The following is a 23,165-nucleotide window of genomic DNA, read 5'->3' as shown; positions in this document are numbered from 1 at the left end:
GGTATTTTGTTTCAAAATTACACTTTCAAGCATTGTTAATATTACAGCATTACAGTATTGACTTGTTGCATGTTTGAGTCTTGAAATAAAAATATTTATGCAAGCTAGGTCATTACTGACCATTAAAGTTTTTGAAAGAGTTCCAGCTCCATTTTTCTAGTTTTCATTTTTTGATAGTTGAATGATAGTTAAATGATAGTTGCCATAGCAATTGCCAGTTATTGCAAATTGTTTCACAGCAACCAACTCTCCAGAGGAGCAGTGTGACCTGTCCAAATGGTTCAGAATTCTTCATTGCTTTTAGAATTCTTCATTGCTGAGTCCTCAGCCTTAAACCTGTGAAAAATTGACTTGTCTAACGAAATAGCTTTAAATTGAAAATGTCCATGATTGACTTGTTTGACAACAGCTTAAGTGATGAGAGGGCACTTTGCATGGTATGTTTTGAGGCAGATTTGACAAATTTCTTCTTGTTTCCTTGTGACATATTAAGTTTTTCATCGCTAGGCATTTTCCATTACTTTTATCGAAAATCTTAAATTTCGCATTTATTCTGGTCATTCAACTGCCATTGTTTGTCCTAGCGGTCTGGTGACAGAGAGGAGAGTAAAATATTGAAATCTTTATAAAAATAATTTTTGGTATTTTCACAGCTGCTTGTTGATAAATATGAGAAATATATAAAAGTATGCCAGATGTGAAAATATGTTGATATATTCAGAATATTTGTAGAAATATTATTACTTTTGGTGTTTTTAAATAAGTTTAATTTTGAGCAGTTCTATCAAGTTTTAGGTCAATCTGTCAAACCTTCAGGGGATGAGGAAATTGTCTGTGCATTGCAATGTCCAGTACAAGCAATTTTCACATTGTAAAAGGGTTGCTTTTTACGGTGATTAGGCATTGACAGGGAGGATACCTTCTTGATATGTCTAGAAATAACATGTAAATCTGGTAAAACAAAAAGAATGAAATGATCCTTAACTTCCTTTGAGTCCTATAATATTGGTTACTTTTGATAACGTGCACACTGGCTGGAGTGAATGAGCTGGGTTTTACTTAAGAATTTTTATGCAATACCATGCTAGGGTGTAGCCAGGTGGGGTTACCACCCAAAAAAGCAGACACTGGACCTGTATGGGTTCTTCAGGATACATTGTGATAATGGTCCTGTGTTATACCCATTGTAAATCACTGTCAACCATTGGTCTTAAATGGGTTCTTCAGGATACATTGTGATAATGGTCTTGTGTTATACCCATTGTAAATCACTGTCAACCATTGGTCTTATATGGGTTCTTCAGGATACATTGTGATCCTGGTCCTGTGTTATACCCATTGTAAATCACTGTCAACCATTGGTCTTATATGGGTTCTTCAGGATACATTGTGATCCTGGTCCTGTGTTATACCCATTGTAAATCACTGTCAACTATTGGTCTTATATGGGTTCTTCAGGATACATTGTGATAATGGTCCTGTGTTATACCCATTGTAAATCACTGTCAACTATTGGTCTTATATGGGTTCTTCAGGATACATTGTGATAATGGCCCTGTGTTATACCCATTGTAAATCACTGTCAACCATTGGTCTTATACTTAAAGGACCTGTATGGGTTCTTCAGGATACATTGTGATCCTGGTCCTGTGTTATACCCATTGTAAATCACTGTCAACCATTGGTCATATATGGGTTCTTCAGGATACATTGTGATTCTGGTCCTGTGTTATACCCATTGTAAATCACTGTCAACCATTGGTCTTATATGGGTTCTTCAGGATACATTGTGATAATGGTCCTGTGTTATACCCATTGTAAATCACTGTCAACTATTGGTCTTATATGGGTTCTTCAGGATACATTGTGATAATGGCCCTGTGTTATACCCATTGTAAATCACTGTCAACCATTGGTCTTATACTTAAAGGACCTGTATGGGTTCTTCAGGATACATTGTGATCCTGGTCCTGTGTTATACCCATTGTAAATCACTGTCAACTATTGGTCTTATATGGGTTCTTCAGGATACATTGTGATAATGGTCCTGTGTTATACCCATTGTAAATCACTGTCAACCATTGGTCTTATATGGGTTCTTCAGGATACATTGTGATCCTGGTCCTGTATTATACCCATTGTAAATCACTGTCAACCATTGGTCTTATATGGGTTCTTCAGGATACATTGTGATAATGGTCCTGTGTTATACCCATTGTAAATCACTGTCAACCATTGGTCTTATATGGGTTCTTCAGGATACATTGTGATCCTGGTCCTGTGTTATACCCATTGTAAATCACTGTCAACCATTGGTCTTATATGGGTTCTTCAGGATACATTGTGATCCTGGTCCTGTGTTATACCCATTGTAAATCACTGTCAACTATTGGTCTTATAAAGGACCTGTATGGGTTCTTCAGGATACATTGTGATTATGGTCCTGTGTTATACCCATTGTAAATCACTGTCAACCATTGGTCTTATCTTAAAGGACCTGTATGGGTTCTTCAGGATACATTGTGATTATGGTCCTGTGTTATACCCATTGTAAATCACTGTCAACCATTGGTCTTATATGGGTTCTTCAGGATACATTGTGATAATGGTCCTGTGTTATACCCATTGTAAATCACTGTCAACCATTGGTCTTATATGGGTTCTTCAGGATACATTGTGATCCTGGTCCTGTGTTATACCCATTGTAAATCACTGTCAACCATTGGTCTTATATGGGTTCTTCAGGATACATTGTGATAATGGTCCTGTGTTATACCCATTGTAAATCACTGTCAACCATTGGTCTTATACTTAAAGGACCTGTATGGGTTCTTCAGGATACATTGTGATCCTGGTCTTCTGTTATACCCTTTGCAAATTATTGTAAATATGTTCAAATATGAACCTGACAAAACATGTCACCATACAGTTGCTTTATGTAATACTGCAGGATTGCTGGATAATCAATTCTCTCTGTCTAGAATTGTTGTTGTTGTGTAAGTATACAGATACTGGATGATGGTCATTGAAAAGAGTGTAGTGCAAGAAACTCTTCAGTTCCTGAAATGAGAGGATTGATCTGTTTTACAGATATGAAAATATGGTCCTCTATGAATATATATAGTTCATTGATTTATTATATTTTCTTTTGTTGCTGAAGAATAAAATGGACATTTTTTTCCTGTTTCCAATTTAGATTGTTTGTGTTAGCTACTTCTCCACAGCTTTCATTTACATTATGATAGTGAGTTTTTCACATTATGAGACATTATAGTCATTTCTAGTTTTGGGGTGATTAGAACACTGAGTGAGTAAGTGAGTGAGAATGGTTTTACGCCGCTTTTAGCAATATTCCAGCAATATCACGGTGTGGAACACCAGAAATGGGCTTCACACATTGTACACATATGGGAATTGAACCCGGGTCCTCGGCGTGAACGCTTTAACCAGTAGGTTATTCTTGAGTATAACAAGGAGTGTCAGGGTAGCAGTTCCTTTGTTATAGATACACAATGTTTCAGGACTACCTCCTTTAGGTACCTTTAGGTAAATCATAGGGCTGTGTTTCTATACATATAAGTGAAGCAAGTTGTAATATGGTGGACATCAGTATTTGACGAGAACTGATGGATATGACAATTGGTCTCAGGTAATGTGTTTATACAATAGATAAAATCAGCTGATGAGTAGTATTTCACATTAAGTCTCTTTCAAAGAAGAAAACTATGGTAATGTATAGTTTCCTGTGCTTTGGAAGATGCATATTTTCAAGCAGTTATGAGAGTGTGTATTCCACAGCACCACTACCGCACATCTCTCCATAGCTAGAATTATCAGCGGCACAAACAATGCTCCTGTCAAACGTGGTCTGATAGATCCTGCATCCACACAATCCATTGTTGTTATGTCACTGGCAGCAGCCCTAAGACAATCAGTGATGAATTATTTATGTAATGAAATACCTTAATCGTCAATTTCAGTGACATGTACATTATATCACAGATGAGAGGCCATTATGAAGAAATCCCTTAACGTTGATTGCATGCCAATTTCCTCTCTGTCATCAGCCATGATGATGTGTCAAAATCTTTCAGGAAAAATTGCATTTGTTGGGTTTCATTGTTCTCATGTCCTTAAAAATTCATTTATTCATTAAGATTAGTAATTAAGTTAATTGATACATGAATAATATTTGGGAATGCATATATGTGCGATTTAATCAATCTGGCATGAACAATTTGTTGAAACTTCATAGAATTAGATTTTAATGAGCATTAAAGGACCAGAACTGCTGTGAAGAGTGAAATTTATTCGTAACACCTTTGACGTCCCCTATCCACGGGGAGTAGAATCACAGAGCAGACTCTTTGAAAATGGCACCAAGCATATAACCGAACTGTGTTTGACCATTTAGTATATCCTTTGTGTATATTGATGTGTGGAGGCTGTATGTGTAAATCATTTCTTTTGTCTCCACATTATTTAATAGGGCTGTGTAGTGGCAAATAAATTGTATTGAAATCTATATTGCTGCTCCGAGGTACCGGTATTGTGATATGAATTGCGATATATTGGGAACTTAAGTGTTTGATAGTGAGTGACACTAACTGTGCATGTCAGTCCTATTTATAAGTCTCCAAACATATATGTTATGGTTCTGATAACAGCAATTGCAAAATTAGGTTGCATAGTCAGAGATTCTATTTTTTTTAACACAATTAACAGTACTACAGTATGCTGTTTTGTCATTGAATAATGAAGGAAAGCATCTGTTGTGAATGAAAGTCTGTGTAGATTTTAATTTAAAACATAAAGATAATCACAAAAACTTCATACATGTCCTTTACCCAATATACTGGTTCTCAGGAAAAAATATTGCGATATGTATCATTTAGAAAAGCCTATTGCAATATATAGCAGTATACCAGAAATACTGGGCTGTCCTATTATTTAATATGTCAGTGAAATTGGAATGACTTGAAAATGGTGGACAGGTGGTAGGTAGGTGTAGGTGTGTGTGTGTAGGTGTGTGTGTGTGTAGGTGCGTGCGTGCGTGCGTGCATGCGTGCATGCATGCATGCATGTGTGTTCATCTCCCTGATCCCATTATTCACCAACCACACAGGTTCAGTATTGTGTGATGTTTTGTAGTTGTATATTAAGTGTTGTTACCGCTCTACAACTGTGATAAGCATATAGTAAAATCATTGGCAATACAAAAATCTCAGCCTAGGGCCAAATATCACAAAATGATTTTGTAGCTACAAAGAGTATTCTTCCCAGACTTAACACTGGCTTACGGTCGCTACCTTAGATAGTGTATATAAGACAGGTTCCAGATTAACAAGGTGTTAATGCAGTGTGTAATCCTATCTCCAGCAGCAGGAACAACAGATTTATGGTGGATGTAGTTCTAATGTCAGCACACATTAGGCAGCTATTTGTGTAGCTTACAAAGGGATTGTTTGACTTCAGGTCGTCAGCCCCTATGTTGATGCTATCCGAGCTGACAGCTTTGACTATGTCCCTGCTCCGGACAATCTCCACGGAGGATTCACTTGGAGGATGGAGTTCATCTGGAAGGGAATACCTCCCAAGGTCATGGACTCAAGGTCATCGCCAGCTCAGCCAATCAGGTTTGGTTTACCTTAAATGTATTCTTGGATAAAAATTGTTGTTTTGTGGGTGGATGTTTTAGTCATTATTGATAATAACTTAGCCAAGTGTTTACAAAATATGAACTTTTAGTTGATAGGTTTACATGCATCCCTTACCAGTTCAGTAAAGTGTTGTGGTGGGCCTGATGTGATGTGAGCCCTATATTTGTGAACTGTATCTGTACTTAGGAGTGAGACCCGTGAAGGTCCGGGTTAGAATATTGGCCTTCAGTAACCCATGCTTGTTGTAAGAGGTGACGAATGGGATCGGGTGGTCAGGTTCGCTGACTTGGTTGACACATGTCATCGGTTCCCAATTGCGCAGATCGATGCTCATGCTGTTGATCACTGGATTGTCTGGTCCAGACTCAAATATTTACAGACCGCCGCCATATAGCTGGAATATTGAGCGTAAATTATAGGGCATGTGTGGCCCTAAAACTAGCAATATTCCAGCAATATCACGGCTGGGGACACCAGAAATAGGCTTCACGCATTGTACCCATGTGGGGAATTGAATGTCTACTTAGGAGATGTACTGAACGTGTATGGGTGTGCATGCCAAGAGTTAGGTTATTGGTGCGTGCATGAATCTGGGCATGTGCTTCCCACTCTGTGCCCATGTGGAGTTCTGAACTTTGGTCTTTCTGGTAATGAGTCAGATCATTTACTTTGGTTACTCCACCAGTGCTTCAGTGCTTTCATCCTCAAAGTTAACTGGAGTATACTTCCTCAGTATTATGTTCCTTGATTACCATCGCCCTACACCCAGGACATTTGCTTGTTTATGCAAGCTCCTAGTTCCTAGGAATTGTCTTGCACTTACTCAAATCTCTCTCATGCCATGTGGACCTAAATTTAACAGAAAAGGACCTAGCTGTTTATTCCTTGATAAAAAGATCTCTATGTCATGGTGAGGCTTGTGTCTCGCAGCATGTCATAATATCCCAATAGTGTGGGACATTGCTCATTACATTAACCACTGGTTTTTCTTGCATAGATACCATAAATTTGAGGCCATCATTCTGAGTGTAAAAGCTGGAATAAATTTGAAGGACCAGATGTCATTTTTTTTAAAGGACTTAACTGTTAATTTTTTGACATGTTTTGGGCAGCATATAATTTCATTTTGTTTAAGAGTACAGAGAAATATGAAAAAAAAACATCAAGTGGGTCATTACATTGTTAATTTGTCATCCAAAAGACATGAAATCATGTTGTGAACGAAACGGTTGTTGGTATTACCCTAGAGGCATTATAATGGTTTACTGTATGTGAGAAGTCACTTACTTGAACACATTAATTCAATTAGGACAGAAATCTAACTCTTAGCATGTAATATGAAGGTTCCTGCTCAGTGCAGTATTAAACATGTCTTGTTCCAGAACCCCGACCATCAGTGGAGGACTGTTTGCCATCAACCAGGAATACTTCTTCAAGATCGGTTCCTATGACGAGGGACTGGACATCTGGGGTGGAGAGAACTTAGAACTAGCTTTCCGGGTATGTCACTGTTGATGCCATTCGTGATTCCATAGACTATAGCTAGCAACTAGTCTCTGAAATAAACATATTTTACAGAAAAAAAAGTTCATAAGGCCAGACCAATTTTATTGCTTGTTTTATGGATCCACCGGTTGTATTTTGTCAAGAATAAGAAAAACAATATAAATTAATTTTCCCCTCTCAAAAAGTAAAATCCTAATGTTTTTATTGACCCAAAATGTAAACTTAAAAGAAAATCTTTTTAAAGTTGTTTTTTTCCCATATACACTTCATTAATTGCCAAAAGTAAAATACTTTTCTAGATTCTAGATTTGCATGGGCTTCCTTGGATATATTTGTTTCAGGGTCTGTATGACAGACTAGTGATTCAGTTGTACCTTAACCTGTACAGGCAGGACATGAATATTTTGATAAACACAGATAAAAGACTGCAGTTTAGGTTTAAAATGAAACAAACATAAATATAAGCTCGAAAATGTTTGAGTTTGTATATATAATGTGGGTGCTCCAAAAATGGCACAGAGAAACCTAATATTGCATCTGATCCCATATCTTAAAGAAAACACACACTGGTTGACTGCCTGATGAATGTGGTTCTGTGATGTGTCCTGATTTACAAGCCCTCTGTCTCACCACCAACAGACTCTGCAACACCTGCACATCAGTCTCTCCACATACATGTAGGTCAGTCGTAGAGAAAGAGTTTAATTTGAACAAGGTGATCCTCACAAATACTGTTTCCAATTATAAGTTGTACCTACACCAGTGAACGACAGTGGGGAAATCCCTTGAGCTGTACACCAGACATTGCTGTGTTCTGTTGATGCGGACATGGCGAGGGTACGTCATTAGGGCACCTGCCTTGATCCGGACCTGTCATGGCATCTTAGTCCACACAACAACATAAGGCCACAGACATATGTAATATGACACACATGAACATAGTATGATACACTGCTTCAGAGTAAAAGTACTAGGCCTAGATTTTCGAAGCTCTCTTAGCGATAAGATAGTCGGAAGTGCCATACATTAAGATTAACTTATGGCTATCTTAGCGCTAAGAGAGCTTCGAAAATCTAGGCCCTGGTTTTCATTGACTGTCTCCATCTGGCGATGTGGTCCTGCTGTAGCTCCATCCCAGATGACCAGCCTTGTGTCCAATAACAACCCAGGCCCAGCAACGTCTTCAACCAAATCAATCCGAGGAAATGAATCATAAACACTTATGAAGACATACAAATCTTTTTATAGCTCAAAAAGATTCAGCCCTCCAAATTCCCATTCAGAGACTTGCTGGAACAACAGAGTCAGTGTGTTTTATGTAAAAAACCTAATTGATAGATGTTTGTGTTATTAGAATCAAGGTAACCTTGCACTCCACCAGAATTTTTTTCTCCATCCTGCCTATAATTGATTGCATTTCCATGTTAGTAAGGCTTTTTTTTCAGGGATTAGGGTCAGTCAATTGTGAAATGTTTTTCAAACTGTACAGTTTTTCCCAATCTCTAGAGATCTTTTGATTGATTTGCAAACTTCCTCATCGATCGTGAAGGTTAAAAACAGAGTAAAAACCATGTCAGTGATCGCATCTCCTTGTTCCTGCCTGGCCATGGTTTGTTTCACTGGAGTGGAATGCAACTTGCCTTCTCCTGATACTGATTGACTTACGTGTGGCGTATAATTGGCTACTTGGGTTTTCATGTGAAAATCAGAAAGAACACAAAAGACATTCTTTTACATTCATATTCCTGTCCTCTTTCTTTTAGAAATGTCACGAAACCTGTTCCATGTATTGGTGAGATGGTTCTGGGGAAGTGGACGAGGGATGAATGACACTGATGGGTTTAGCATTTTGAAACTAAAATCAGGACATTCCCTAACTGTGTTTGTCACCGTGTGAGAGCTTGCAACGGCTTTTGTTAACAAACCTTCAAGTTCCTTCACTGCTCCGTGTCAGGTTCTCCACCTCTATTCCGGTCCCATCTGTCCTTGACCTTCAGACTGCATGTCATCACAACTATTGTCATGCAAAGCTTCTGGTGTGTGGTCCTTTGCATCGAGCTCAGGTCACAAATCAGTTGAAGTTAAGCAACGTTGGGCAAGGAGAGTCCTTAGATGGGTGACCGTGCTTGGCAGCTTAACTCCTGAGAGTTTCTAGGACTTCAGTCCTGCCCCTTAGTGAAGCACATGTGATACATGTGGTCTCACCTTAGGCAAACTTGCTTCTGTTCACCCAGCAGAAAATGGGTACCAGGTGGGATAAAGGCATGTGACTATTACCTTCTATCGGCTCACAGGCAGCTTGGGTTATCCGGGGTCAGACTTTGTGATGCGCTGTTTTGAAGAGCTTCGAGTTGGATATCAGGCACCATTGAAATCCATTATATATATTATATATATCCAGCTTCAGTAAGTTGGTGTTAACTACCATTGCATTTGAAGTCAAATTAAGTGATATATTCTGATTGACAGAATCACATGCTTTGCATCAATATGAAACATTACACTCATAATTGATCAGTTTCCAAGATACCATAGATTGAAAATTTGTTCTTGAGATAAATATATCATTGAAAATTGATATCCTTACAGCATTCACTTGTCATATTAAAACAGTTGATGTCTTCACCAAAAATGATAATTAGAATATAAGTATCCACAATGATATGCTAAAGTCTTAATTTGGAGAATCTGTATGTTTAACTCTAATGACATGTTGCGGCCATAAAATTTTCGATTCCCGTGGTGGGATACAAACCACGGACCTTCTGTTCCGAAGTCGGACACCTTGTCCACATGACCAAAGTGGTTAACCCTGTCAACAAGCTGACAAGATAAGGATGTCATTTCTGGGATGAATCCACACCCTGCTACAATATACTCCCCGTGAACAGAAGGCATGTCCCGAGGAGGGTACTGAGACATATTTTGCTCCAAATTTCATATGAACATGCTCAGCCCCAAATTGGGTGCCAATGTAGCGTCTATAACATTTCCCAGTCCCGTGCTGGGATTCGAACCACAGACCTTCTGATCCAAAAGTCAGACACCTTGTCTACATGACCAAAGTGGTTAAATCCTGTCAGCAAGCTGACATGGTAAACATGTCATCTGTGGGATGACTCCACACCCTGCTACAAACACATAATCAGTCAGCTGATGTAATAATAATAAGAGTACTTTTATAGCGCCTCATCCACATCACCCAGGGACATGCTCTAAGCGGTTCTAGTTGATGTGATGTGACACGTGATGTGACACGTAAATTGTTTGAACACACTGAAACATACACTGGTTGAGTCTGGAAATCATCTATGAATCTTTGTGTACATTTCTTTTGCTATCTGCAATATTTTCCACACATTAGTTCTATCAGGCGTTGTTCACACTAAGGATGAAACTCATGAGAATGTATTTTGCCTGTCACCTTCCAACCTTTTTGTACGAGATGTACATCAGCTCCTGAGTGCGTAACGTTTTTTAAGTTTTGAAGTCACATCCCTGTAATAACAGCGAGCGCAAGGGCAAAGGCATGTAGTAAATGTTTTGGAAAGCAAATGTCAGGTTTAGTTACCAAAGTTCATTCTTCACATTTTGAATGTAGCGGCCATTGATGTTTATAATGAAGCTACTGGTGCATTGTGGATCTTCCACTTTCTAGGTAATTTCAATGTTGATATGTTGTATTGTTTATGATCAGATATTTCTGTGAAACTTAGTTGTGAGGTTTAATCATATCAACCCTTACAATGCAAGGAAAGTTGCCTTTTTGTGGTTTAGCCCTGTGTTTTGTTCAAATGGTCATGCTGTTTAGAAGCAGCAAACAAACATGGGAGATACAAGTGTAACTGCTATGCAGAAAAGCTATCATCCTCAGAACTATTGTTGATTATGCATGTCAGTGTCAGATTTGTCCTTTATTAGTTTTCACCTTCCTGTAAGGGTGCATAAAATAAGTGTTTCTCACTCTGTAAGTGTGTATAAAATGTTTCTCAGGCACAGTTTTCTCCAAGATGCAGAACATAATGGGATGTTTCATAAAGTTTCATAAACTGATGACAGTGTAGCCCATTATATTTACCCATGAAAAATCACAATTGGGCTTCTATACAATAGTCAAGTAGTCAAATATATATAACAAAACAGAGTCTGCTGCATATAAGATGGGTATATAAGATAAAAATTATTTTATTTGCAATCTGAATAACCAGTATGGTGGATTTAAACTTCCATGCCGATGCCCGATAGAAGCCTGAATTTTATCGCATTACTGACCCACATCCAGGCACATCCAGGCCTTAATGGAGTATATTGTAAATATGATCTTCAGTTTGGCTTGATGTCATAAAGTTTAAGGCAACTCAATCTAGTTGTTTTCACATGATTAAACTTAGAAGCAATATTCAAACATTGACTAGTGTGTCACGGTCTTTTCATGTATCAGATCATTACAGTGGAATAACCTCATTTGGAATTCTAACTTATTCCGCAGAATGCACTGAGCCAGAAAATGGACCAATAAAGCAGTTTTTGAACAGTTAAGTTTAGATATTGATAGGAAAGATTTATGATTTAGCTATGAATAATATTCTTCTGTATGATGCCTGATCTTACAGATTATTTCACTGGTCAGCCCAGTGCTGTGTCCGCTACCTGGTATAGGCCTGGTGTACTGCCCTTCAATGATTCACAATGGAGACCGTATTTGATATACCCCTGTCATTACAAAATTCTAATAATGGTAAAGGTGACCCTTGGCCGTGACATTTTCAGCAGAATAGTATTTTATGATGTCAAGCACTATATATTGATTGGATAAGTGGAGACCATAGAATACATGTTATTTTGGTAACTTTGTATAGGTCAACTCAAACTCCTTGATTCTTAGCTGTCAGCTGGTGCTACGTTGGATCAGTCCAATACAGATGGTGCTGTTGGATTACAGATAGTGCTACTGTTGGATCAGTCCAATACAGATAGTGCTACTGTTGGATCAGTCCAATACAGATAGTGCTACTGTTGGATCAGTCCAATACAGATAGTGCTACTGTTGGATCAGTCCAATACAGATAGTGCTACTGTTGGATCAGTCCAATACAGATAGTGCTACTGTTGGATCAGTCACATAGATAGTGCTGCTGTTGGATCAGTCACATAGATAGTGGTACTGTTGGATCAGTCACATAGATAGTGCTGCTGTTGGATCAGTCACATAGATAGTGCTGCTGTTGGATCAGTCACATAGATAGTGGTACTGTTGGATCAGTCACATAGATAGTGCTGCTGTTGGATCAGTCACATAGATAGTGCTGCTGTTGGATCAGTCACATAGATAGTGCTGCTGTTGGATCAGTCACATAGATAGTGGTACTGTTGGATCAGTCACATAGATAGTGCTGCTGTTGTATCAGTCACATTCAGATAGTGCTACTGTTGGATCAGTCACATAGATAGTGGTACTGTTGGATCAGTCACATAGATAGTGGTACTGTTGGATCAGTCACATAGATAGTGCTGCTGTTGTATCAGTCACATAGATAGTGGTACTGTTGGATCAGTCACATAGATAGTGGTACTGTTGGATCAGTCACATAGATAGTGCTACTGTTGGATCAGTCACATAGATAGTGGTACTGTTGGATCAGTCACATAGATAGTGGTACTGTTGGATCAGTCACATAGATAGTGCTGCTGTTGTATCAGTCACATAGATAGTGCTACTGTTGGATCAGTCACATAGATAGTGGTACTGTTGGATCAGTCACATAGATAGTGCTACTGTTGGATCAGTCACATAGATAGTGGTACTGCTGTTGGATCAGTCACATAGATAGTGGTACTGTTGGATCAGTCACATAGATAGTGGTACTGTTGGATCAGTCACATAGATAGTGGTACTGTTGGATCCGTCAAATACAGATAGTGCTACTGTTGGATCACCTAAGTACAATGAAGACTCTTTAATCAAATATGTACTCCCAGGTCCATCTCTGAAACTTCTGACCTACTTTCACAGCCTTCCACTCATGTGTTAAACTTCTGAAATAATTTGTTCACCATATTGAAGCTGCACTTTAAAATGAACATTATGCTTTGTGAAAAATTTAAATTTGAAACGGTTTAGATATTTTTTTAAAAGAAGAAATATTACAACATCTTTTTCTCAGAAAGCAGGAGAGCATAAAGATTTTATGGAGTAAAATGTCTATAAGTAGTTCCATGTTTGTTCAAGCGTCATAATCAGCACAGACATCCATCACATCCTTGGCAAATGCATCATATGTTTTTTCAAAGACTACTGAACCAAACATGTTTGAATATAATTCATGACTGTATGACATTATGATAGGTTTTAAGTTTGTTAAATGTATTAAAATTGAAATTTTACTGTTTTACCCAACAAATAAAGGAAAACTATCATTCATATATGTTTTGACATGTTTTCAACTTGTCAAATACGAGACCCAGAGCACTAACAGTTACTTGTAAAGCAACAATGTTGCTGCTTATTAAACCTCCATTTAGTTGCTTGAATAGGGTTTCTTAACTTTAAACACTTTAATATTTCATCTTATGACCTGCCTGCCACTTAAATTGCTCCAACTTCAATTTTTAATATGTTGAAGCTTTCGTAGGAAAAGACCTTTTCACATTCTTTTACACACACCAATCCATTTAAAGCAGGTAAGATAAACAGAGCTGTCTTCAGGGGCAGTGTCTGACAACCTCAAGCCTTACTCGTGTGGGGAAAATAGATAACACTGAATGTAAATATGAAGGTTACTTTTAAATAATTAACCTATCAAAGAATAAGAGTGAAAAATATGAACCTCTTGCCCATCCAAGTTAGTTATGAAAAAGGTCATGAGAAAGGGGAATCATTTTTATATACAGAGGTACAGATAAGCTGCGTATCTGCGTACATTACGCAAATATTTATGTGAAACTCAATTCCTATTAAGTGTATTGCGTACAAGTACGCTTGATTTTTGTGTAAATACTCAATACGTTTTATCTTACAAGCGTACACACAAAAATGTCAAATCATAACTTGCGTACCGGTGCATGGATAGATGAAACAACTAAGGTATATTGAAAGGTTCTTTATCAACACATGAACTTGGCAACTTGCAGTCTTTCTTATCGTTTCTGATATTACAGATGAAATATACATAGCAAACTCATAAATCAAACATTTAAACTTTATTATATATTTACAATTAATGGAAAATGGCAAAATACCCAATTGAGTTTGAGTGAAGTGGGTACAACTTATTTGGTTTCTCAAAGGAAATTAGGATACCCAATTGATATGAACATAAGTGAGTACATAACTCAATGACCTAGAAGGTTATCTGTAGATCTGTATGTATATATTTGTTTATTTACTTTACTTGGTTACAGTTGAATATGATACATGGGTAAAAGCAGTATCATGTATATGGTATTGGGAATATAGTTTATACAATTGAAATACTACATAGTAATACAGAGAATGTGAAAGACTAAAAACAGAATTACAGGACTGTATCTTGAACATTCCATTTTCTGTAAATTGATTCACATTGTTTTTGTTTTTAATCGATTAATTTCTCAATTTCATAAATGTCCTGTAATAATGTTTTGTAAATTGTAAAGCTAGGTTTTTGTCCTTTTATATTCATTAGAAAAATGTGGCACTTTGCAAAATGGGAATATTTGGTTTAAGGGCTTTTGATCAGTTTGTGAAGAATATCAAGAGAAGTTCATCAACTGTGCAAGTAATACTTACATTAAACTTCGGTTTATTAGATTATTTCTTATTGTACCCTTGCTTCAGCTTGTCCACTGGAAAATTTCTTTTGCAATAGTTTGAATAAATTCCTGGAAAAAAGCAAATTCTTTGCAGCTGCCATCATTAGTGTGTTTGAACCACATTCCCTGTTCAAGGTGTCTAAGTGAGTGATGTTTTCACCCAAACAGCATCGCGGCAGGATACATTGTAACTCCTGCTCTGGTGGGGGAGCAACAGTTTCAACCATCATTTTACCCCCACTGAATGGAACAACAGTTGACTTCAGTTGTTTGCCTTTATCAAGCAAGCTTTGCAGCACAACCACTTGCTTGATAAAAGTACCATCGTCACTACTAAAATGTTGTATTGATTTGAAACAATAAAGAATTTTATGTCTAAGTCAGTCCAGTCTTCATTGATGGTAAGGATATTTGTACTGCATCAGTCATTTCAAACAATTGTGAATACAAAATGTGTTACAGTATATACAATGCTAGATGTCGTGATCTGATGAGTTCTTGTCTGAAATTTGTCTTATCAGCAAAATGAAAATGAAATATTTTCAAAATTAGTTGTGAGGCTTGCATGAGAGCAGTAATGTCTTTCTTAGGCTATTTTAGCCTATTTCGTCGCTACTCATGATTGTGGTAGTGCTTTAATACATAACGGATGGTCAAGAATGATTTTACGTGGCAGAATATCTCAGTGGATAATGTAACTGGACAACATCAAAAACAATTATGAAACATTCTAAAATTGTTAAGTTTCAGCTCAATCTGTAGGTGAATTTGACCAAAGTATAAGTATTTTGTCATAATCTAATAAGGTTGTTAGGTCATTACTGTGGAGTAGCCAAACACGGACCTGGAATTTGATCTTGCTCCTGTCTGAGTTATCTCAAACAGCATCCTCTCACACAAAGGTGTAAAAAAGATTATTTCCTAATCTGAAATAGATGCAGCTACTGAAGGTTATTAGTTCCAGGTGATACTTTTCACTAAAAAACTGACATTGAAAAACATGACCATTATCTTCCCCAATATTGTCACAGTGCCACTGAGTGTCTCTATGGTGAATATTAGGCGCTTTAGAATTGAATGACTATTTATTATTATTTTCAGTGGATCAACCACCTGGATGTTTCAGTATAGGTATCTCTACAGGAATGCTGCTGATCCCACAGAAGGATGACACAGGGCAATATGATGATACCTGACACTTTTTGTAAAGTGTTTGCAGATTAAATTTCTACCCGTATTTTGTACCCATGTTTTCCCCTGTTGTAGGTGTGGATGTGTGGTGGCTCCATGGAGATCATTCCGTGTTCCCGGGTGGGGCATGTGTTCAGGAACATCCTGCCTTACAAGTTCCCCTACAGACAGTCGCCGCACCATCCTCCGTAACCTAGGTCGGGTTGGCTGATGTGTGGATGGATGACTTCAAGGAGTATTTCTATGCCGCTGCAGTAAGTTTCAGACAGATTTTAATCCTGTATCAAACATGTCACTGATTCATCCAAGCCTGCTATCTGTATTTAAACTCATCATAACGTGCTCCTGCAGTGGAACATGTGAATCACCAGTAAAATCATGACTAATTTCATCAACAGTAACAGTAGTGGATTGCTACAGGGCTGGAAGAGTTATCTCCCTTGTAAATTTCTTATCAGCAAAACAACAAAATTTGTGAAATATGAAATATTTGTAGTGCCAAATTTGAATAATGCCAGACCATTTACCACATATATAAGTCTCAGAGTGTATATTCATTTTTTTATACAAACAGTTTGTTGCGTACAATTCCAAATCACTGAAAGGAAAACTGGTTGTCATGCTGTACAATGTAAAGCATTCAGTACTTATATTTGGTCAGTTTTACAAGATGCATCCCCATATCATTGAGAACATATAGACTCTATTTCTCAATATATGTTACATTGATGTGTCATTTCAAACAGGTGTCTCATGTGATCCATACAAGAACATATGATCTGACATGTTTAAATATGATCCAATATGTTCAGAACAAGATCTGATATACATTTTTGCATGATACGATTCTTTCTAGGATTTTCCCCGTGACCTTGACCTTGGTGATATTTCTGAGCGGCAGAGTCTCCGACAGAAGTTGAAGTGTCAGTCATTCCAGTGGTACCTGGACAACGTCATACCAGAGATGCTGGTGCCTCCGCAAGAAGCTCAACAGTATGGAGAGGTAAACAAGCCAGACTTCAAGAAATGATGAAAATGGACAGTTTGATCACAAGCTTTTGACTTATAGATTGGTGCAATCATTGTTCTTATCGGTGTGGATCTGATGCTGAGGTTGGAGTAAGTGTGAAACAATACACCAACACTCTGCACTGCCACAGATATCAGCTTCCTTGCATTTTTGGACCCTTCACATCTCTTGACATTTTTTCATTCACCTGAAACACAAGTCATTCAGGTCACAGTTGTTATGTTTTTCTTGTGATGTTTTAAATGTACAGTATTGTGACCACTGTATCATCGTGTTGAAGGCCTAGGTTTGAATGCGTGTATGGGTACAATGTGTGAAGCCCATTTCCATTGTACATTCCTCATATCTCTAAATAATACCAACTATCACAGCATTTCTTAGATAATTAATTAAATTATTTAGTGTTATGAATTATACAATTCAAGTTATATAATCTTCCATAAACTTCGATGCACATGAGGACATGAAAGTTACATGTGAACTTCTCTACTTTTTGTCTGCCCTTTCAAGCAACTTCTTGCTCCTTTATATAATGCAGGTGTCCACAGAATATGTTTCCTTTTATATAAATACAGGCTGTTTACCCATGTGGATTAATGTAGTAGTATGTTGGTCATAGGGTTGTCTATTCATCATGCACAACCTGATTGTGACCTGATGTTGTTGTTTCAGTTCAGGAATCATGCTTCTCTCACCTGTCTCACTGCATCACCAGACCAGACCAGAATGAACCAGACCAAACTGCATCTCACTGGTTGTCTTGGACAATCAGATGCTCAGGTAAGATATATTTTTGTTGTTTGTTTGTTTGTTTGTTGTTTAACGCTGCACTCAGCAGTATTCCAGCTATATGGTGGCGGTCTGTAAATAAGTGTTTCTGGACCAGACAAGCCAGTGATCAACAACATGAGCATCAATCTGCACAATTGAGATACAATGACATGTGTCAACCACCTGATCCTGTTAGTCACCTCTTAGTCTTACACCAAGTATGGGTTACAGAAGACCAATTCTAACCTGGATCTAACGTGCAAGGAAGCACGTAAAGTCACAACAACAAAAATAACAACAATAACATACATGTAATATATATAGTGTAACATATACATTTTGTCACTTACAGCTATTTTATTTGACGGGAGATGGGTACCTGCACCATGGCAACAGGTGTGTGGTTGCCGGGGAGAAGAAGATGGTTGGTCTGGGACCGTGCAGTCACCACACCTGGGAGGCAAATGTACGTACACCCCTGTGAAATCAAGCTCTTCAGTATATGTAATGATTTATCTTGGGTTTCTAAACTAAGTGCAGACATTTTAGTATGAAAAAAGTAATATTTCATCTTAAACTAGTTTTTGTTGTTTTAATTTCATCGATATTTGATCAAAAAAGAAATTCATAGATATATTGGGTCATCAAGTAATACAGCTGCACTGAACAATGATTGTTTCACAGATTATTTATATGTTTGTTTATAAGTCAGAGAGCACTTGGAGGAATGTTATGAAATGAGTTTCTGAAGGTTAGTGTGTTTGTCTGTTACAGAGTCAGCACCTTAGTCTGCGAGGCACTGAACTCTGTCTGACGGCGGAGGATAACGAGTATTTGGTTTTGTCCGAGTGTAACCGTAACAGTGACGCACAGATGTGGGATGTCTCGTATAACTTGAAATGGAGGAGGAAAGCTGGGTGAAATACTCACTTGGTGTATATAACCTCTGTATATTATGTGCATATGGAATGAATGGAACCGAAGAACGGACGGATGATGTGGAAACAATGGATCTCTTTGACAAAGTGAACAGTTCCAATTCCTAAACAATAGCGTGGACAGCTGTGTGGAGTTGTCTACAGATGACGTCTTGTCCTGATCAGCTGGTTGACAGAGGTTAACCTGTTTGGTCATGTCGACAAGGGGAGAAATTGGATCAAGTCCCTGGTTTGAATCTCATCACAGGACTTGGGAAATGCTGCTGCTGCTGCAACTGTTTGTTGTATCCCAGTGGCTTCCCTACATGGACGTGACTGGCGTCATGGTTCTCATCAAACTAACAGTACAAGATCTCAGTATCAGTGTTCTTTATGAAAGTATTCAAATAATTATTAGTATATTTTTAGAAGAGTAAATTGAGGTTGTAGGTCTGAGAGCATTTCTATTTTAATTGCTTAATTTATACACATGATAAATAAACATGACAATCACTTCAGCTTGTAAAATCAGAATCAACTACATATAACTTTGCCATTTTATAATCATTACCTTCATCAATGTGTTATTTATGATAATAAACCGGTTCAATCAGTATGTATCAGAATAAGTGCTGGATAAGTGATGAGTAAGTGTAAAGTCATTGGATAAGTGTTCATTCTTTGATAAAGTCGTGAATGTTTTGTGTACAACTCCATGGTTTCGCTTATTTTGCCATAGTTTCTTATTTTGAGTGTGAGTGGAGGTTGAAGCCTGACATTTCAACATAATGTACATATGTGAAAGTTGATTATATATCTTTGTGCAATAAGAGGAAAATGGCCAGTATGAATGTAGAGAACAGTGCTGTGATGTAGACAATGCTGGGCAATGTCTTGTTATAACTCGGGCAAACCCAGAGTTAGGGATATTTAACCCAGGATGGGGTATATTAACCAAGATGGGGTATATGTAACACGATGTGGGGTATATTTAACCCAGGGTGGGTTATATTTAGCCAGGGTGGGTTATATTCAACCCAGGGTGGGGTATATTCAACTGGATTAGGGCATATTCAACCAAGATGGGGTATATTCAACAAGGATGGGGTATAGTCAACTGGGGTAGGGTATATTCAACCCTGGGTGGGGTATATTCAGGCAAAACCGAGACAGTTCATGGATGTCTTTATATCATTTGGGATGCCAGAATATGTCTGCTCATGTTTGTATGAAAGAAAGTCTTTTGTTTTCTGTGAAGCCAGTCCATATAAGTTTGCATATGGGCCAAGCATGTTGTTTATACACACAAGGGAGGTAACCCATATCACAATGGCGATACATCTTTTAATGACAATCACAGGCAATCAATAACATCTCCTATACCAAGCTTACAGGAAAGGCTATAATGAAATTCTGTACATTCACAAACCAGAAACATACGAAATCTTCAGAAGTTGACTGAAAAGGCTTGACCTACGCTCTGTATGGTATCACACAGCTGGGTGTTGTTTGTCAGTGATGAGATACTGAGGAACATGATACAGTCCTCCATTAGAATTCAGAAATGAAGAAGTTAATCAAGAATATGGCTCACCTGAACATAATTACCCCTTAGGCCAAAAACCATATGTCCGTTTCCTATTACATGCTTTTTAAAAATAGGGTAGGTGGGTCGATTTTATCTTCTATTTTTCTAACTTTTTAAAAAAGTGTTTTAGTAGCACCAGGTGGGCACCTGAGAATATCTTCAAGGATACCATATCATGTTGTTACAATGCCTTGTGATGAAACTTTGAAAGATTTCTACATCAAATCATTGTTTGGATTATTTATTTGCAGGTTTTGTCAGTGAGAGCCCATTATACCAATTCAATGCAACCCATTTTAGCCCTACTTACACTGAAAAACATGAAAATATCATACTTGATTCTGATGAAAATGTTGAGTTGATGAAATGCACTCCAGTCATGTTTTTGACTTGGATGAAAAAACATTTAGGGTTGGGGGTGGGGGTTTAGGATAGGGTCGGTTGGTTATCTGGAAATGGACATATTTTTTTAAGGGGCCTTAGATCATATTTTCTGGCGTGTATACATATTTGTTGGTTAAGAAATGTTGTAAATATTTTGAGAATGTATAAGTATTTTCGTCAGAGTGTGTGTGAAAACTGGAAAACTGCTGCTGATGCCCAAAGCAATATTCACGAGCTCACTGTGGGAGATGTGCTTCGTGATGTCCTGTATTGCTTCATTGTTTGGAATAACAGGTCAAGTCTGTGACGTCATCCATCATTCATGACATCACAAACTGATAACACTGAATCAGTTGAACATTGGGTGGACATCAGTAAAGTCTTTTTGATTTTCTTTATAAAATTCTGAAATTTACATGTTATGTGTCAGTGTGAAGACATGCTGAATGTCACTTTGCAAAGGCTTTTGACAGACATCATTCTGTCACTTGAGAAAAGTTTCGGTCACGGCCTTGAATTATAGAACTGACTTGGAAATAATAATAATGATTTTGTTCCTGACGACATCATGTAATAAGAGATTAATCCACTTCTCAATCTGTTGTTAAACTGTCTTCATAAATATATTGAAGGCACATTTGGGTCCAGTTCAACTCAGTTTTGATCAGTATGACCATTGTCTTAGGAACGTCATGAAAATGCTCAAAGTTTGGTCATAAGTTGAAAATTACATTAGCTTATCCCTAAATGCATACAACTGATTGGTTTTGCTCTAATTACGGGTCCAAAGACCATCAGGATCATATGTCTTAAACAGGGTGCCGTTGTACAAAACAACCTTAGCGTTATGACTACCTTAAGTCTATGTTAAGGTATGGGAGTTACGGTCTCATTAGCACTAACATGGCTTTGTACAATGGCACCATGGTGTATAAAGTGCTAGCAGTCCTCCAACTTCCATGCATGATGGCATCACTGAGAATTCTAAGAGAACACATCCCTATAAGTTTGTATTAGAAATGATGAAAGCAAGCGCTTTGAAATCCATACTTAAGACAATCATTACCAATGCCATGCAGTCAGTGTGTGTTATGTTATTGTATTTGCCATGTATATTATTTAACTTGGTATCAGATACCATGTGGTTTGCTTGGTAGGTAAACACACTGTTTAAGTTGAATATCAAAGATTACTGGTACTCTCTGACCAGAATAAAAGCGAAAATTATTGTCCATTATGTATATTTACAGTGACAAGAAAATTGTAAGGGAGAGAACTTATGGTTGTCAGGTTGTCTATTTTGGGGAACACAATGTCAATTATGACCTGATGAGAAAGTAAGCATATACTCTGAACTGTCGTACTGGTCATATCAAAGAAGCTGACATTTGTAAATTCTCTCCCATATGTGGATCATATCTAAACGCCATTCAAAGCAGAGAAAATTGTAACTATTGGCAAGATTTTACCTTACATTATGTATAAGTTATTTTGTTTCATTTTTTAGAATTAGGATTAAAGTGAAGTCTACGTGTCTATTATAACAACTGAAATATTTTAAGGAAAAGATTTATAATTATCTAAAAACAAGTAATTCGTTCTGCCTTTACAGCTGGATGTAAATAACTATAATGTATATTATTCTGAAATGAGTTTTACAAAATAGTTGTATTAATGATGTATTTATTTATATATTTGCCAGTATTTTGTGTCATGAAATACGTGTATTTGTTTATCAGGGATCATGGCATTATAAAAACAACATTTGTTGACTGGTTACAAGCTTCATGTTTATATTGCTGTAAAATGAAAGAAAACAAGAAAAGAATAAAAATTTGCAAATATATTTGGCAGTGTTTCATTATAACTTGATCGTCACCAGTTGTTGGTCTGTCCACAATTTTTGGATCTGAAAATGTTATATCCAGATCATGAAGAGTCACTCAATGCATTAAGGAGAAATAGTTAAAGCAACATATATATACTCAGCAGCAAAAAAACCGTCAGTACGAATTCAAAATGAGATAGGCACTGTAATCAAATCATTACAAAAATGGACATAATAAGCGGATCAAAAACATTTTTTGTGTACAATATCCTGACAAATCAATGAATAACACAATTTCAAGACATTGCGAAATGTGGACACCGTTCTACTGTAGGATGTCCCCCGTGTAGCTCTGGCAGTATGGGCCGGGCGTTATCATGCTGGAAAATGTTGTTCCGGTGATGTGGGAAATGTGGTATGACGTGGGGTCTGAGAGCTAGGTCGATGTAGGGAACCGCTGTGATGCCGCCTCCTCTCCCTGGTTCTGGAACACCACAGG

The 23,165-nt window shown here is 37.5% G+C and overlaps 1 protein-coding gene across 1 annotated transcript in view; it reads left to right on the top strand.

Annotated features, from left to right (window-relative positions):
• Positions 1-22,684, top strand: part of LOC124276672 (inactive polypeptide N-acetylgalactosaminyltransferase-like protein 5) — a 107,241-nt gene extending 84,557 nt beyond the window's left edge. Inside the window, exons 7-14 of the mRNA XM_046712312.1 lie at positions 5,476-5,636; positions 7,043-7,160; positions 16,224-16,336; positions 16,500-16,518; positions 17,005-17,151; positions 17,851-17,958; positions 18,302-18,415; positions 18,724-22,684. Coding sequence (XP_046568268.1) covers positions 5,476-5,636; positions 7,043-7,160; positions 16,224-16,336; positions 16,500-16,518; positions 17,005-17,151; positions 17,851-17,958; positions 18,302-18,415; positions 18,724-18,870 — 927 coding nt within the window. The 3' untranslated portion in view covers positions 18,871-22,684. The remainder of the gene's footprint in view (positions 1-5,475; positions 5,637-7,042; positions 7,161-16,223; positions 16,337-16,499; positions 16,519-17,004; positions 17,152-17,850; positions 17,959-18,301; positions 18,416-18,723) is intronic.
• The last annotated feature ends 481 nt before the right edge of the window (positions 22,685-23,165 follow it).

This window comes from Haliotis rubra, unplaced genomic scaffold (genome assembly GCF_003918875.1).
Source record: "Haliotis rubra isolate DU_JTF1 unplaced genomic scaffold, ASM391887v1 Scf211, whole genome shotgun sequence".
Lineage (NCBI taxonomy): Eukaryota > Metazoa > Mollusca > Gastropoda > Lepetellida > Haliotidae > Haliotis > Haliotis rubra.
The sequence above is the reverse complement of the archived record's forward strand: the minus strand, read 5'-3'. Positions and strand labels throughout refer to the sequence as shown.